Source organism: Doryrhamphus excisus, linkage group LG9 (genome assembly GCF_037039965.1).
Source record: "Doryrhamphus excisus strain RoL-2023G ecotype Guam linkage group LG9, RoL_Dexc_Guam_v1.1, whole genome shotgun sequence".
Classification (NCBI taxonomy): Eukaryota; Metazoa; Chordata; class Actinopteri; order Syngnathiformes; family Syngnathidae; genus Doryrhamphus; species Doryrhamphus excisus.
The window spans coordinates 11292185-11309575 of record NC_136365.1 but is presented as its reverse complement, the minus strand read 5'-3'; the positions used below and the strand labels follow the sequence as shown (position 1 = coordinate 11309575).

Below are 17391 nucleotides of genomic sequence, written 5' to 3'. Positions count from 1 at the left end.
ATAAAAGGTTTCACAAATCAAAGTGTGTTTTTATGAATCCTTGGGGTCTGCAGATTAATCCAGTCCAGATTTGAGAGGTCTATGTCCGGCGTTTTTTAAAATAATTCAGTTTAAATGTGCCTTTATTGCATTTTGGGTCGCTTACGTATAATGTTCCGACATTAAGAAGTGTGACAAACAACAGACCATCCGGAAACTCGCACTGCTCATTGGGGCAATTCCACCTTGAATTACCCTTATCAAATAAGAAAGCAACTTTACAGACAGCTTTAATGTTTTCCAAACGGCAAAACTGACAACCGGGTGAAGGTAAAAACGTCCTACCGTGCAGTTCCAGTCTCCACGGCCAAAGGTGAAAACCTCCATTCAATTAGCCAATCAAAGTCCCGCCCCTTCTTGTAACATCCGGGGAAAGGAACTCGCCGGGTTGTTAGCCATCAAGCTAGCTTGGCTCGGATAGTCCATGGCGACAGCGATAAACGGTCCCCCAAATAACACGTTTGGGTGCTTATTAATGCGCGCAGTGTTTTTAGTTAAATAAAACCGTTAAATATAACACACAAAACTAATATTTGAGAATTTGCAGGGCCATGACAATTCCAGTGATTGTCTTCTTCGACGCCATTTTTTGTGGGGGAACATACACAAGTTACCCGAAAGTAAAGCACCTCCAACCTCCACGGCAACATTTTAAAACCTTAAATATATAAAAATATTACATAGTAGTAGATATTGTTCATTCCATTATTTTAAATCAGTGCCTCTCAAACTCTCTTGCGGGTGGGAAGGGAATGACAGAAAACAATTGAGAACCACCACTTTAAATAAACATGAAAACATAAAATATTAATATAAATAATTAAAATGGTGCGTAAAATAAATATTAAATAACATTTGTGTTCATATTTTGACAGAATAAAGCAGAGGCGGTGATAGTAAGAAAATTATTTTATTTTCTCCCTTTTCCAAGGAGATTTTTTTTAATTTTTACATTTTTACCTCATTACAAAAAGAAAAAAAAAACAACATACATTTACACGTTTGCCATAGACGCTGGTTACAAAAACAACATCTGTACAAAAACAAAGAAGCACCACCTGAAGGGTCAAATTACAGCTGTAATAAATTATCACATTATTGTGGACACATTTATATATATTTATGCTGGATAAAACAGGAGTTGGTCGTTTTACACAGCTTAAAAAAACTAGCTTTTTTTTTAATACACATTATGAACCCTGATGTTGAGTGGCAGCTTATGAACGTAAACACACTAAAATATACGACAATCAGAGTGGCGACGCCATTAAAAAGACTCCAGCGTGGCTGTGGCGCTCCTTTGCAGTATTACCAACAGGTCTCATATAAAATAACTTGGAAAAGGATTGTGTTTGTCGTGTTGCCAACCAGAAGACTTGTCACATATGGCTTGTGTCGTTTGAGTCCACACCTGCTGTTCCGGGTCATGGAATGTCCCAAGTGCTTCGGAAAACAGGATCGTGAGCAGTGGTGGTGGCGGCGGCTGATGCTGCTTGGTTTCTTCCCACTTCCTGCTACCACACCTCGGGAACCTCGAAGAGCGATGATGATGCCCCGGCGGCTGAACAAAACACATATAAATCTACCAGGACAACACTTTGGGAAAGAATGAAGGCAAATGGTGATCTATCCTATTCCAACATGAACCACAGGGGGGCAGCAGACAGACATTCATTTCTCACCCAAACAAAACCCAACCCAAGCAGAACAAACCGGTTTCATGTTATTTTAAAAAGGCAGCAGACCTGCCCCACCTTGAATAAATTTTTACGACCTCAATATACCGAATCCTTACCCGATCTCTGTCCACAAAATAACATCAAAATTTCAATTTTAAACAGATGGCTAGATCTTCTTTGCTGCAGCTCCTGGATGTTTTTGGAGATGCGTATGGTGCAGCAACATGCATTCAAGGCAGCAGGTCTGCACAAACACACCTTCAGACTTCTTCTTGGTCTTCTGACTTATATGACCGGGTATGGCGGCGGCCTGTTGCCAGGCGAGCGTTCCCTCTGCATCCTCCGTTGGGTCTGGAGCCTCAGGACTGCCCTCCTCGGGGACGAGACTTGACCCGGAGGACTCTGAAGCCTCCCTGCAGGGTTCAAACACGCAAAGACACAGAAAGAGACCAGATGGCGCTAAACATGAGGAAAATGTGACAACTGCTTGATCTTACGTGGTCTTTAGCCATCCCTCTGACGTCTTGCTCTCCACAACGTCTGCAAAACAGTCACAACACACAAATTAAGTTCATATTCCCACAAGACCACCACTCATACGAGCGCCGACTAAACACTTGAAAGCTCCCTGCCACAAAAGCTACAACCCAATTCTTTGACATATATGAAGGATGCTGTAAAGGTAATGCAATAATTACTCTTCCCTGGTAATGAATGGAGTCATTCTGGAGAGAAAATAACCGACTGATTTTCTTCAGAAAAGTCATTTGCAGGTGTGTCCCCTTTAGGGCTGCAGCTATCGAATATTTTAGTCATCGACTATTCTACCGAAATGTCTGTCGATTGATCGAGTAATCTGGAAAAACATTTTTGCTGGATTAAAAGAAATAATGAGAATAAAAATATCAAACATTTGACTGATGACTGATCAATTAGTTGAATGCTTTATGCTAGAAGGCTATAAGATCGACAAACACACCGTCAGTTTTCCTCTTCTTGCTTTCGCTGCTGTCTGAATACGAGTAGTGACTCCAGCCGTCCACTGCGGCGGCCTCACTGCTTCCCTGTTCCGGCTGAATGGGACTGATGCTGCGCTTCCTCAGGGACCTGGGACAAAGACAGGGGGCAAGAATGTGATGCACATACTGGCTGAGGCTGAAGCTTCTCATCTTACACGGGGGGGGGGGGGCGTACCTGGAGTATCCAAAGCCAGCAGAAGCAGCGGAAGCAGCATAGTGAGGCCTCACCCAGCCGTCCTCCGTCCAGGATTTGGAAGAGTGAGCGAGCTTGTCTTTGTCCTGCTGCTTGGCCTGGATGTACTCGGCGTACGTCTGGATCCTGTAGCTCTCTGCGTAGCGACTGGTGTTCATGGCTGGACAGTTAAAACAGCGTCATGGCGCAACCTCATGTGGCCAACTCCTCTAGTCAAAGAACCGACAGGGCTCTTACAGGCGCCGGGTGAGCAGTGTACAAATTAGTGCTTGGAAAACAGCCGTGGCGCCATGACGACACTTGTGTTAGACCAATGATCCCTTTAGCTAAAGGATGTGATGATGCAACGGCACAATAGCAGAGATCATGTCTGGTGCAGTTTTAAAGTGGACCTATGATGCTTTTTCCACTTTTCTGACCTATAAATGTAGTTAAAATGTTGTATTCCGGCGTTAAACTATGGCAAAGTTTCAGATCATGAGACCATTTGTGCTTGGAAGTGATCCCTGAAAGAACTTTGGGATGGCTCTGGGCGCTCCCTCTCGAGCATCACAGTGAGCTTTGAGGGAAGTTACAGGCGACAACCAGCCGGCGACTTCCTTGTATGGGCATGCCCAGGTACAAGTCTGGAGGCGGGCCATGGGTGGAATAAATTACAACAGTGTTTTGGTACTGTAAACATGTAACATGTAAAGACGGCCACACGGTGGCAGAAGCGCTGGCCATGCATCCCTTGTATTCAAGCTCCAACGCAACCAAGAAATCGAAAAGCACGGAGCCGTGCAGCGTGCAAGAGATTACGCATTGAAGTGCGAGCGCACCCACACTTCAGTTCCAAATGTAAAACTTGGAAATAGTTGGTGTTATATTTGTAAATAAATTATTGCATGTAAAACTACCATTTTGTTGTTTTGTGGTATAGTTAAAATATATACGACTAACAGTACATGTGTCAAAGTGAACGTTTTGGTTGTCATGTATCTTTTCATAAAAAGCCATTTTTCATTTTTAAGTTTCAGCCATTTTGCTGAAACTTACCGATGTTGCTGCTGATTACTAAAGAAGGAAAAAAGGTAGAAACGGTTTACCCTGATGAATGAATGATGAGGAAGTTAAGTCTTTCTGTTGGTATGTTTATATAGCCACAGACCACAATATCCTGGGTGCCTTGAAAGATCAGTCCAAATGTTCTAAACAGCCGCAAGTGGAGGGGATGTCTTTTGAATGAGTTCATACCAGAATGAACCATTTAGGCCATATAGATGATCGCCTGCTTCCAATGGAAGGCGCGTACTGCGTAGAAAGCACTCACCTATCTGCACCTGGTCTGTTTGACTGAGGGACACAAAGGCGGAGGTGTCGTCCAACCATGACACCTGGATGTTACCTGAGTGGACAGGAAGGCAGGAAGGAAGGTAAGCGACACAGACAACTTGCAATGCTGAGTATGATGGAGGAATTCTTACCGAAGGCACTAAAGAGCTGGTAGAGGTCACTGGTCTTCCATTCCTTAGGGAAGGTGACATAGAGGACGTTGTCTCGTTTCGGTTGCACTGGGGAGCGGGTGGGGGGCAGTGATGGTCCATTATAAACACCCATCAATACAAAGCTATAAGATGTTAACACGGAGGAGGGGGTTTCCTGTCGTTTACTGGACAGAATTAGCCGTTAGCGATATTTACGCCAAGTACGATTCAATATTTCTGGAGAGTAGATATAAACCTGTTTCTGACCTTCTCAATATGCTTTTTAAGATGATTAGAGCCTTCTATACATGACATAACAGCCCCATAGTTACCTTTACACTGTCATGACACAATGCAGTAGACATAAGATATAGAAAACCTGTTTACCACCTTCTGAATACACTTCCGAGCCCCCTAGACATGACATAACAGCCCTATAGTTACCTTTACACTGTCATGTCCCAATATAGTAGACATAAGATGTATAAAACCCGGTTACCATCTTCTAAATACACTTCATTAGAGCCCTCTAGACATGACATAACAGCCCTACAGTTACTATAGTTACTTCATGACCCAATATAGTAGACAAAAGATGTAGAAAACCTGTTTACCACCTTCTAAATACACCTTGGACTCCATATTCATAGACAGTTGCCCCAGTTTTGGTGAAAGTTTGCTGAACAGCCACCTGACAAGACCGACTCGGACAATGATAAAAGGGAACCCGCCATGTTGGATGGCCCAACTGTTCACTTCACATACCGAAGATGAGTCTATTGTCAAATAGTAGAATAAAGGTCAACTAAACTTACCGTTTTGCTTTGCTGACTTTTTTTGTAGACCGTATGTTTTGGCATGCACCTTACAGTGCATCCGGAAAGTATTCACAGCGCTTCACTTTTTCTACATTTTGTCATGTTACAGCCTCATTCCAAACTGTATTAAATTAATCTCTTACCTCAAAATTCTACACAAAATACTCCATTATGACAATGTGAAAAAAGTTTTTTTTGACATGTTTTGAATTTATTAAAAATAGAAAACAAAAAAATCACATTTACATAAGTATTCACAGCCTTTGCCATGAAGCTCAAAATTGAGCTCAGGTGCATCTTTTTTCCACTGATCATCCTTGAGATCTTTCTACAGCTTAATTGGAGTCCACCTGCAGTAAATTCAGTTGATTGGACATGATTTGGAAATATAATAACTGTCTATATAAGGTCCCACAGTTGACTGTGCATGTCAGAGCACAAACACCAAGCAAGAAGTCAAAAGAACTGTCTGTAGACCTGCGAGACAGGATTGTCTTGAGACACAAATCTGGGGAAGGATACAGAAAAATTTCTGCTGCTTTGAAGGTCCCAATGAGCACAGTGGCCTCCATTATTCGTAAATGGAAGACGTTTGGAACCACCAGGACTCTTCCTAGAGCTGGCCGGCCTTCTAAACTGAGCGATCGGGGAAGAAGGGCCTTAGTCAGGGAGGTGACCAAGGCCCCGATGGTCACTCTGTCAGAGCTCCAGCGTTCCTCTGTGGAGAGAGGAGAGCCTTCCAGAAGGACAACCATCTCTGCAGCAATCCACCAATCAGGCCTGTATGGTAGAGTGGCCAGACGAAAGCCACTCCTTAGTAAAAGGAACATGGCAGCCCGTCTGGAATTTGCCAAAAAGCAGCTGAATGACTCTCAGACCATGAGAAACAAAATTCTCTGGTCTGATGGCTTTCGTCTGCTGCAGAGATGGTTGTCCTTCTGGAAGGCTCTCCTCTTTCCACAGAGGAACGCTGGAGCTCTGACAGAGTGACCATCGGGGCCTTGGTCACCTCCCTGACTAAGGCCCTTCTTCCCCGATCGCTCAGTTTAGAAGGCCGGCCAGCTCTAGGAAGAGTCCTGGTGGTTCCAAACGTCTTCCATTTACGAATAATGGAGGCCACTGTGCTCATTGGGACCTTCAAAGCAGCAGAAATTTTTCTGTATCCTTCCCCAGATTTGTGCCTCAAGACAATCCTGTCTCGCAGGTCTACAGACAGTTCTTTTGACTTCATGCTTGGTGTTTGTGCTCTGACATGCACAGTCAACTGTGGGACCTTATATAGACAGTTATTATATTTCCAAATCATGTCCAATCAACTGAATTTACTGCAGGTGGACTCCAATTAAGCTGTAGAAAGATCTCAAGGATGATCAGTGGAAAAAAGATGCACCTGAGCTCAATTTTGAGCTTCATGGCAAAGGCTGTGAATACTTATGTAAATGTGATTTTTTTGTTTTCTATTTTTAATAAATTCAAAACATGTCAAAAAAACCTTTTTTCACATTGTCATAATGGAGTATTTTGAGGTAAGAGATTAATTTAATACAGTTTGGAATGAGGCTGTAACATGACAAAATGTAGAAAAAGTGAAGCGCTGTGAATACTTTCCGGATGCACTGTATATGTTATGCTTTATGGATGGGTTAAGTACAGAAATGGACCCCATCATTGAAACCGCACCTTATATTGAGACACACCTTATAATCGGGTGCGTCTTATGGTGTGTAAAATACAGTATTTTGACTGAGAATGGTTGTGAGGTTTGTGCTATATACTGGGGGGGGGGGGGGGGGGGTCGGGCCTACTCAATGCTACTTTCCAAACATGAAAGTGCAGCGTGGGCTGGCTATGGTCTGTCAGGAAACAGCATGGCCTCCTGGGAAATGCTGTATTTTAGCAGTGCATTCAGCGCTCGTGGGCTGGTTAGAGCTGATGACGTCTATATGCTGACTCCACACCAGGCAGTCTGTCTGCTATAAAGTAATAAAGTATTCTGTTGCAGGTTGAAATACTCACAATCTGGTCCTGTGATGTTGAGGTAGGGAATATCAATGATTCTCATCAGGAAGAGCCTTAGATGGAGAAACATGGTGGCGATGAAGAGGCTGAAGGAGTATGGCCATGACAAGCACAGTGACACGATTCTTACTTGTTATAGAAAGGCTCGATGAGTTTGGAGCGAGCAGAGACGTGCGCTTTGGGGGGAGTCAGGAAGGAGCCTGAAAAAGTCAACTCGTTGGCCTTGGTTTCATTTGGAGATGATTTAATGAGTTAACTACCCAGGAAGTTGGCCATGGAGATGAAGCAGCGGCCTGTGATGTAGGCGTCGTAGCCGGCCTCGTGCAGCTGCTCCTTGGCTGTGTTGTAGCTGGGAAAGTCTTCTGCCGCCTCTGATGGCAAAACCACCACCATTGCGTAAGGCTTCAAGGAAGCTATGTGTTCTTTACACCCGCGTGTGAACGTACCAGTTTCAGGTGCCTTGAAGGGGCTGTCGTTCAGCTGCTTCTCCAGCTCGGCCAGAGAGGTATTGCTTATCAGGTCCTGGGACATAAAAAGAGTAGAACCCATTAGATCATCATTGAGCTGATCTGTTGAATCAGCACAATGCTTCAGTCATGGAAAATGGAATAGGGTTTTCTACCAGAAGGGGGCACCACATTAATGGCCAATTCATTTTTAATAGGAAAACAGTCAGATTAAATATGAAATTACAGTAAAGGTGGGAAGTATAAGGTGGCTAGGTAGCCAACATGTCCCGTCCTCCATTATGTCAACATAAAAGCTGCCGCTGCCGGTCCCAGCTGGTCTAGGCTCTAGTATAACCTGTGACCTTTCTGAGGACAAGCAGCTGAGGAAAAGAATGAGCGGACATCCCAGCCGATCCAGGCAACAGTTCACCTTAAAGGGTTGAGTGGAGGCCATCAGCTTGGTATCCAGAAGCCTGCAAGAAGATGCATAAATCATGTAAATGCAGAAAACAGAAAAGACTTAAAAAAAGAAAGAAAGAACGCAAGCAAGCAGCTTCTACAATGAAGGCAAAAAAACTCACTTGGGGAAAACACACATTGTGACCTCTTTAAAGTCCTGAAGCTCCTGGAGAGAAGAGCAGGATGGTAAATAATGCAAAAATGACTGAGAGCTTTAGTTCATAGCAGGTGAGCGTACCTCAGGGAGGGGGCAGTAGAACTGGTGGATGGTGTGCATCACGTCCAGCAGCATGTTGTGGCCGACTACCAGTTTACTCTGTGAGCGAGAGGGCGTTTCAGTGCGAGAACATCAACAACATGTCCGAATCCAGTTCTCAAAAACGGGTCAGAGGATCACCAGGTGACTGACTCACAGACTTGGAAATGGCGTGGATGACCCGGGAGAAACCCACGGCATCGTTCAGCTCCTCCTGGAGGCCAATGAAGCCGCACAAAAAGTCAGAGAGAACTTCAACTCTTCCGCATTCGACGTTCTTCCCACTAACCTGTTCCCGCTCCACTTTCTGCTGTTCCCGCCGCTTCCTCTCCTCCTCATCCACCTTGCTGACCTGGATGAAGCGCTCCTTCTGCATAAAACAACAAGTATTCCATATCAGCTCCAAGATGCAATTACTCCTAACAAGGTGAACGCACGGCATCATGTGGCATTTGATGGCGCTAGTGTCAAACAATGTCATGTGTACTTTCTGTATCCCAGGGGTCTCAAACACGTGGCCCGCAGGACACTAGTTTGAGGCCCCCACATTGATATGAAAGTTTAATGTTAGCGCGGCCCGCGCAAGTTTGATATGGATGCTGTATGGTATCATGTACCCAGAAAAAAATATTAAGTTTGATTAATGTTCATGTTAAAGGTTAAATAACTATTAATAGTTATCCTCCCTATCCGTGTGGAAGTGGTAAGTTTTTAGCTATTTAAGTTTAAAGGAAATAACTTGAAGGCTACCGTTCAGGTCGCTAGCTCTCTAGTTTGCGAGTTAGCATGTGTCTCAAGACCCTGCAGTTGCGCAATATGTTGTAAATAAAAAAAGTATTAAAAAACTATAGTTGTGTTTTGTCATGTCTACAGAGCTCTAATAATGCTTTGTTAATTTAAATCTGAAAAAAATAATTTGTCTACCCACCAACTATATGTGGTTTCTTACAGTGGGGTGAATGAGTTATTGTCCACATTTCTTTTTACATGTTTGCCACCCTTGCATGTGTCATTCTATGTTGTGGATTTATTGTTGACTTAGGGCATGGGTAGTCGTCTTGTTGTCACGGTTCATTGCACAGAGCTTGGTCTCCATGCAGTGGTGTTTGTGCATTTTTGAGGATTGGTTTTGGAGGCCAGCATTGTTAGTCCGGTGAACGGCATCATGCCAGGTCTATCACCTGGCCGTACGGGGTGGTCCCAACCCACCATGAGAAACCTGTGACACCAATCCAGTGTCAAAGGATATGCAACGCCGCAGTATCTGTATTGGATAGGAAGTATAAAAGGTTGTATCCTACCTTGTCTGTTTCCACGGTTTCTACGTGGAGCCCTTTAGGAAACCTGTCAGTCACAAGAAAGGATGAATAAAAACCCAAACCACCAATTACTGTAAGTACATACAAAATAAAACAAGATGCACTCACTTCCAGTTCAGTGTCTGGTATATCAGCTTCCTCTGGAACCTGCCAAAAAGAAGAAAGAATTAATATATTGGAAATGGATGAATGGTTAAATGTAGCATAGAAATGTATTGGAAATGCAGAAAAGATAAGAGTTGTAAAAAGAATTTTGACATATGTAGAGTCAGTGTTGGAATGATTTAAATGGTCAAAGAGAAAAAAATTGTGGGCATTTAAAATAATAAAAAAGGGATACAATTCTTACATTCCAACTGTTAACATGCATGACAGCAGAGGCTCCTAAAGTTAATGGGAAAATGGCATGAAATGGTACTATTCTAACACTTCGCAGCGCAAAGTGTTTGCTTAACACTGAAAATGGCCAACAATTGTAGATTGCAAACGTTTGCATGCTGACATGGTAACACTACATGGCAACATCTAGCATAGTAACACGAAGTGTAAATAAGCTAATGTTTATGTAAGTAAGTATGTTAAAGTGAGCATAAAAAAATATGTGTACATTAGCATACTAACACCTAACATGATAGTGCTAAGTGTTTGCATAAGTTAATACATACATACATATACACATGTATAAATAAAAATGCTAATATACTAATGGTAGCATGCTTGCAATGCTAACATTAGCATGCTAAAACGTAGAATGATAATGCTAAGTGCTTATATAATTGACCAATAAAAAAAGGCAAAAAACGCCAGTACATTAGCGTTTGCGTGCCAACATCAAGCATGCTAACGCTAAGTGCTTTTGCAAGTGATTACCAATTAAAAATGGCTAATAATGGTAGCATGCCAGTGCAATGTAGCAGGAAAGCTACACTTTGCAACAATTGTTACTATAGCCACATTTCTCAACCCATTTCAACCATTCCAATTACTGTTATGAAAATTTGGGAATGTCAGGAGAAGTGGGAATTTTTGTGACATGGAAATAGAGGATAAGCAGTCCAGAAAATTGGAGGATGGATGGAAATAGCACACGTGTGCATCAATTGTACGGTTTGATGTTGGAAGGGATGGAATAAAAAGCTAGCCATGTAACGCAAGAGAAGTGCGCCACAATGTAATCACACAGGACATGGCTAGTAATTTGCTGCACTACCTAGTGGAGACTTTTCAGGAGCCATGTTGATTGACAGCGCCAGAGAATATTGGCTTACCCTGTGCACGGCTCCAAGTCCACAGTCTTTTCTTTACTGGAGAAAAGGGTCTCAACTTTCTCCCTGCATTGGCAAACACTTCATTATTCCAACAGACATCAATTATTTCAAGGCAAACACTTTCTGCCATTCTTCTGTCTCTGTTCATTACAATTACATGCAAATGGCAACTATGCAAATTATACGACGACATAACATCATAACACAAGCCCAACCGCCACAATTGGGTTGAAGTCCTGAACCGGCCGCCATCCAAAGCACCCCAAACTTACACCACTCTGCTGATGAAGTCTTTGTGCTCGTCAGGTACATGGGCGGGGCCTTTGGAGCAGGATGGTGAGATGAAGGAAGGTGTTCCCACGCCGTTGGCCTGTTGGCTCCGCCTCTCCTCTGTCTGCTCTCTCAGCTGGGCCTCCTCTTCTTGATTCAGGTAAGGGATTCCTAAAAACAGACGGACATCAAATTTGAGCCAAGTCGCATTCGACACACATTTCACAGTTGTGAGCAGCTCGGTCTTCAAGTGACAAAAAAGTGAATTTGTTGTTCTAAACATATTTGTATTGGTTTTCATTAGAGCTGTCAAAGTTAACGCGTTAACGGAAGTTTCCTTTAAGGACAGTAATTTTTTTGAGGCGCGATTAGCATGCGCTCCTCCCGTTTGATCCTCGACTCGCACCGAAGGGAAAATGCATCCAAATACATCCATACATCCCTCTGGGCATTGGAGAACGGTAGGATTTCTAATAAATAGAGTAATGAAATAATATTTACTGTAACAATTATTAATTTCTATGTATTTTAAAGGAGAAATGAAATGACATTGAGTTTGCAATTTGAATGAAATGAAATGACTATTGCTCTGTTTTAGGTATTTTCATTTGTACATTTCATGAACGAAAGGTGCATTGAGGCAAATCTTGAATAATAATCCTTTCTGAATGTTCCTAAATAGACTTTTTACTCAAACATTTTACTCAAAAACATGTTAGTGTGAGAGGTCTCACTCGCTCACACTTTGGATTTGCTGAACGTTTGTGGGCGAGTTTAAGAGCTAATAATAAAAGAAAATAGTAATACGAAGATATGCTTGCTGACTGTATTGGTTTAAATCATGGCCCATAGTCCCCAAATTGATATTCTTTTACATAAAATTTAAGGTACGGTATATTCTGGACTATAAGTCGCAGAAGACCAAAAATGCATAATTAGGTAGGAAAAATACATCGCACTGGAGTACAAGTCATATTTTTTGTGAGTAAAAAGGTGTCCAGTGTTTGTACCATAAACAGCTTTAGGTACAGTAACTGTTTTATTTTCTTCATTTCTTCAAAATTTCACTACTTGCAGCTTGTAGTCTGCGGAATATTATTTTTTTTGAAGGGGGCGGGGGTATTTGTGTTCTGTCATTCTCAGTTGTCTTTGTAAGCCAACATCTAATTCCATCTAATTACATCTAAGTCCAGAGTGCCCTCTTGTGGCTGTCTGTCAAATTATATTTATATATATTTTCATTTATAAGTCGCTCTGGAGTATAAGTCGCAAGAACAGCCAACCTATGAAAAAAAAAAAGTGTGACATATACTCTGGAAAATACGAGAATTATCGTAGTTGCACATCGAAATGTTTACCACAAAAAGTTTACTTACTTTAACAGATAATGGCATACGGAAAACAATAAGTTTTAACCAAGTTAACTAATTAATCAGACAAAATGATTACTCAAGATCAAACATTTTCATCGATTAACAGCCTTACTTATAATATGTTTTTCTTAACTCAGTTCCATGCTAATGCCTCTTGGGCAGACATGCAAATTCAACAGAAATGCATGGTAAACCCCCCACCCCCTAAACAAAAAATGTGTTGACCAATAACGTCATCTTTAACATTTACATTTGACCGCTGATTTGTCTTAATTAGGGCATTACCACCAGCACATGACGACTATCAGGAGAACCATTAATTATGACAGTCCGTTAGCATCACAGGCAGAAGAAAAAAGGAACCTTGCTCACCCACACACTACAGATAATCCCACCTCAGTGAGTGTTTTTTTTTTTTTTTTTTAAATGATGTGATTTTTGGTATGATGTCATAATTCCCCTCATACGGATTATCATGCACCCCTGGTATTTACCATACAAATGAACCATACTACTCACCGTGACAGAAGACCTTGTTGAAATCAAAGCCTTGACTGGCCAGGAAGTCAATACTGGAACTCTGAAATTAAGAACAACAACAATAACACCGCCGCCACCACAGTGGAACACCCCCACACCTGGACAGTCCACTGCTGGCACATGTATCCATGCAGACGGCTTGATGGAAACGGGACTGACAGAAACATTGGAAAAATTCCAAGTGCGGCAAATACAAGCATGGATTACCTGACAGATGAACTTGATGTCGGGGGATGATCGGTTGAACGGTTTGGGGAAAACATAAAAGTTAAAAGTCTTTGTGATGTACCTGCCAGAGGGAAACAGAGCCAGCGTAAATATAATTTTTATGCTTTCATATTAACAGTGCATATGAGACAGCTAAAAATGGAGAGTTTCACTCTGGAAAAGATCATTGCTGTTTGCATTATTTCCTCTAGGGAAGGGGTCGGGAAACTGAATCTTTCCGTGACAGCCATATAATATTAACATTATTAAAAAAATAAAAACAGCACTGAATACAAATACATGCATGTAAAAAACAAAACAAAACATAACACTGAATACAAGTAAAATACATATTTTGTCCCAAGTATCCGCTGGATATTTACTGTAGATGCGAATGTAGCATCACTGCATATCAAACATCTTGGGCAAAAGTGTTTGCACAAGCTAGCACAAAGTTGCCCTCTTGACCACGCAATGACCTGGTAGGCTACCACATCATAATCGTGTATTGGCGTCTGACCGGAAGGACAGCCTTTGCCGGAAAGAAAAGGGATTAAAATATATGATTATGTTTTGTAGTTTGAATGTTTTTTTTTTTAAACATTGATTTCTGGAGCATTTTATTTTAACATGTCTGCGGAAAAAAAATGTATAGTGCCAGGAAACATGTGAGAGCCAGATGCAGCCATCAAAAAAGCCATAGGTTGTAGACCCCTGCTCTCGGGGGAAAAAAAGGCTTCCAAATCTAGACTACTGTCCAGGAACAAATTGCATTTGGTCTTAGGAGGTTCCACTGTATTAGAAGCAGTGATTGAGGTGTCAAACTCAAGGCCTGGGAGCCAGCTTTGACACGCCATATTGTTTAGCGTGGCACCACAATTTTTTTTTTTTTTTTTAAGTATTTCGTAAATGTTTTTACATGTATTTTGTTGGTTTAAATAGTTGACATACATATTATATATTACTAAAAATAAAACAAAATGTTTTCAAAAAATTCAAATTATTCTTGGGCAAACGTCTTTATTCTGTCATTTTATACAGAAAATTGGTACTACATGCAAAAGTATAACAAGCTAAAGTTAACATTCACATCTAGCATGATAACACAAATGTTAATATAAGTGATTATGTATGCTAATGTTAGCATGGTAAAAATACTAACATAACATGAGCATAGTAACATAATAGCGCTAGGTCTATCTGAGTATTTTTTGGTCAAAAGCCACTCATCTCCACCTAGGAAATCATGCTAGGGACTAGTGACATCACGGAGACAGAGGTTTCTGCAGGTGATGCGCTGCTTGGAGGGAGTTCAGTTTTGTTTTTGTTTTGTTTTTTTTTCCCTGCCTGCTTCTACCCATGGCAATATATACAGAACATGGGGTTGACCTCAACCTCTAGCCAAGAGAAGAGTTTGAGCAAATCCGATTTAAACTTGCAAACTTTGCTAGCACTGTCGGTGCAGTAGTGTGCTCACGAGCACTTCTGCCGTCCCGGATCTCCAGTTTCTCTCACCTTTCCCTCCTTGCTTCAGCTTTGAAAATGAGACTTAAATTTTCATTCGTCACCGGAACTGTCAGTCAACTCCCCTGCAAGGCGCCACTATCCAACTGATAACCATTAGCTATGCCATTGAGTGCATCTTGTGCGGCTATGATGTATCATGCGTAAACAAGAGTTTTGTGTTTTGGAGGCTGGTGGTGTGGGGAAAAAAACCCCATCAATTTCTATACAGATATGCAAAAATTTTGACTCTAGTTTGATCTTTATTTTAGGAGCAAAAAATCCAAACTATCCCTTTAAGCACCAACACGTTTCCATTACATGGAGATATTTAATGCCATCATTTTCTGAGCATCTGAGCAAACAACAAAACTTTTTTTTTTTTTTTTTTTTTTAAATCATTACCAATATTTGGCAGGGGCCCTTGGAAATATCCAAGGGGGGTCCAGGCCAAAAGCACTCATCATAAATACACGAACAGTTCATCCGTGTTCTAGGTGTCTGCATCTGCAGCATAAGATCAGAGGATTATCGATGAATATCATTCAGAGGCCAACATTATGATCTTGGCAAATGGCGGACGTTTGTGACGCAGCTCTCCCAATGAGCTGAGCTAATGAGGTTCCTAACTGGGGGCCAGTGTCATACAACCCTCGCACTCAGTTTGCTGCAGCAAAGCACCAAAGAACACACAATTCAGACGTTGTCAAGCAGACATCACTCACTTGGACTCCTTCGGGTCGTATCTGAAGGTGCACAGCCCGAACTGGAAGAGCAGAAAGTCCATGGAATGCTTTTGAGGACAGAGAAACAAGACAAAAATGAATACTAAATGCAGCAATCATCAATGTGAGGCCAAAACTGTGTTCAGTTTGTGCAGCACGTTTATACATTTTACTGTGGAGTCGTGTTTTTTGGTCGCAGCACCAGTAATTGGATGGAAACGGCAACAACCTCAATGCCATTGTGGAACGCACACTTTCTTACATTCCTTATTTGGACGCTTTGGTGCCATCTGCTTGCCCTCACTCACAGATACGCCAAGATGGGGCTGTAGTTACAATTCCATACAACACATGGCAGACAGTCTTACAATACCAAGCAAAAAAATAACCATCACGCTTCATTTTAAGTGCCTGCAAGGTATGCTGGACCTTTGACACTACAATATAGTTATCTATTAGATGTGCAATACATTAACTTCAAAATGACCATACACTTCCATTGTGTGTTGGCGCTAGATAAGGTTGAAAAAATGCTGTTTTACCTATCCACACACACGCTGACTTTTGCCTCATTGAGGCTGAGTTATGCCACTAAGACGCCAGTCTAGAGCGTGAAGGTGCACCAGGGGTGCCTGCAAGTGCGCTTTTCCAACCTTTTTGAGCTTTGTGTATCGTTCCTCTGGCGTGTCCATCCCGTTCGTGAGTGCACTGACGCTGGGCCCATCGCTGATCCCTGCCGCGACACAAACACAAACAACCATCACACATGCACGCAACCAGCGGAGGCTTTCCACTGCAACATTTACCTGAAAACTCTCCATCGATGGCAAGAAAGTCAGCCTCCTCTATCGCTGCGTACACCAGGTTTAAACAGTCTTTAAAACCTGGATATGCAAAATGTTGATGTTAGTGTGACAATGAGAGATTCCTTCCCCATATCGCGACTAGCTTAGCCAGTTTAGCATGCTAGCTTACTATGGACACGCGCTAAGGCAAAGGGGAGAGTCGCTCGCATTCTCTTGTCTCATTTAATTTGGACTTTCCAAACTATTGTTACCGGCGAATGCAACAGAAAACCAGTGGCTGGCAAATGTGCAACTTACATCTGCGTGTCACCTCCATCCTGACACGACGACTGGGACCGGCTGACAGCTAACGGTTGCTACCGACCTCGTTTGGCTTTTATGGTGCGTTCAGGTGGCACCGGGAATTCGGAATTCCAACAGCGAAGCAACGCCTGAGCTGGGAGGTATATATCTAACGATGAATAGCGGAGACAAAAAACAAACAGCAACCATATGATTTTACATTAGGTTCTTACGACAAAATGTACGATAAAAAACTGAACGCTTTAAAGGATGAGATGTTCACTGCACCCGTGTGTGTACAGTATTTGGAAGATAATATTTCTCATCTGCGGAAAAAAACAATAACCTTTATTGACGTCATGTATTATTTGTGTTCACTACAGATTTTCATACTTGATATTTCGCCACACATCTTCAGAGTGGGAGAGAGACGACATTTGACAAGTAAGACTAACAGTTTCCGAGTTAACATGAACGCGGCGTTATAAAGTACTTCCGGGTTATGTACACTTGTATGACCATACTTACAAACGTGGTGCAAACCGCGTATCTTGTTCCAGGCCCCCAGGTATTTCTTAGTAATATATTCCTTAGTTAAAAAATAGCACAATTAACAAAACAAAAAAACCCAATATTTTTTGTTGTGGAAATGTGTGGTGTTTAAAAAGCATGAATTTTATGTCAGGTCTGGACTACCGTAA

The 17391-nt window shown here is 42.0% G+C and overlaps 1 protein-coding gene across 1 annotated transcript; it reads right to left on the bottom strand.

Moving 5' to 3' along the window:
- Nucleotides 1–933: 933 nt before the first annotated feature.
- On the bottom strand, nt 934–16882 carry parn (poly(A)-specific ribonuclease (deadenylation nuclease)). The gene is made up of 26 exons (XM_058068024.2): nt 16706–16882; nt 16409–16486; nt 16256–16335; nt 15603–15670; nt 13375–13456; nt 13147–13207; nt 11257–11425; nt 10985–11047; nt 9825–9863; nt 9699–9741; nt 8687–8767; nt 8555–8611; nt 8380–8457; nt 8264–8307; nt 8113–8155; nt 7680–7755; nt 7494–7604; nt 7364–7433; nt 7231–7286; nt 4397–4483; nt 4243–4317; nt 2913–3090; nt 2698–2825; nt 2216–2258; nt 1977–2131; nt 934–1600 (listed from the first exon to the last, which is right to left on the bottom strand). The coding sequence occupies exons 1-26, from the start codon at nt 16722–16724 to the stop codon at nt 1554–1556; spliced, it is 2031 nt and encodes a 676-aa protein (XP_057924007.2). The 5' UTR covers nt 16725–16882; the 3' UTR covers nt 934–1553.
- Between the last annotated feature and the right edge of the window lie 509 nt (nt 16883–17391).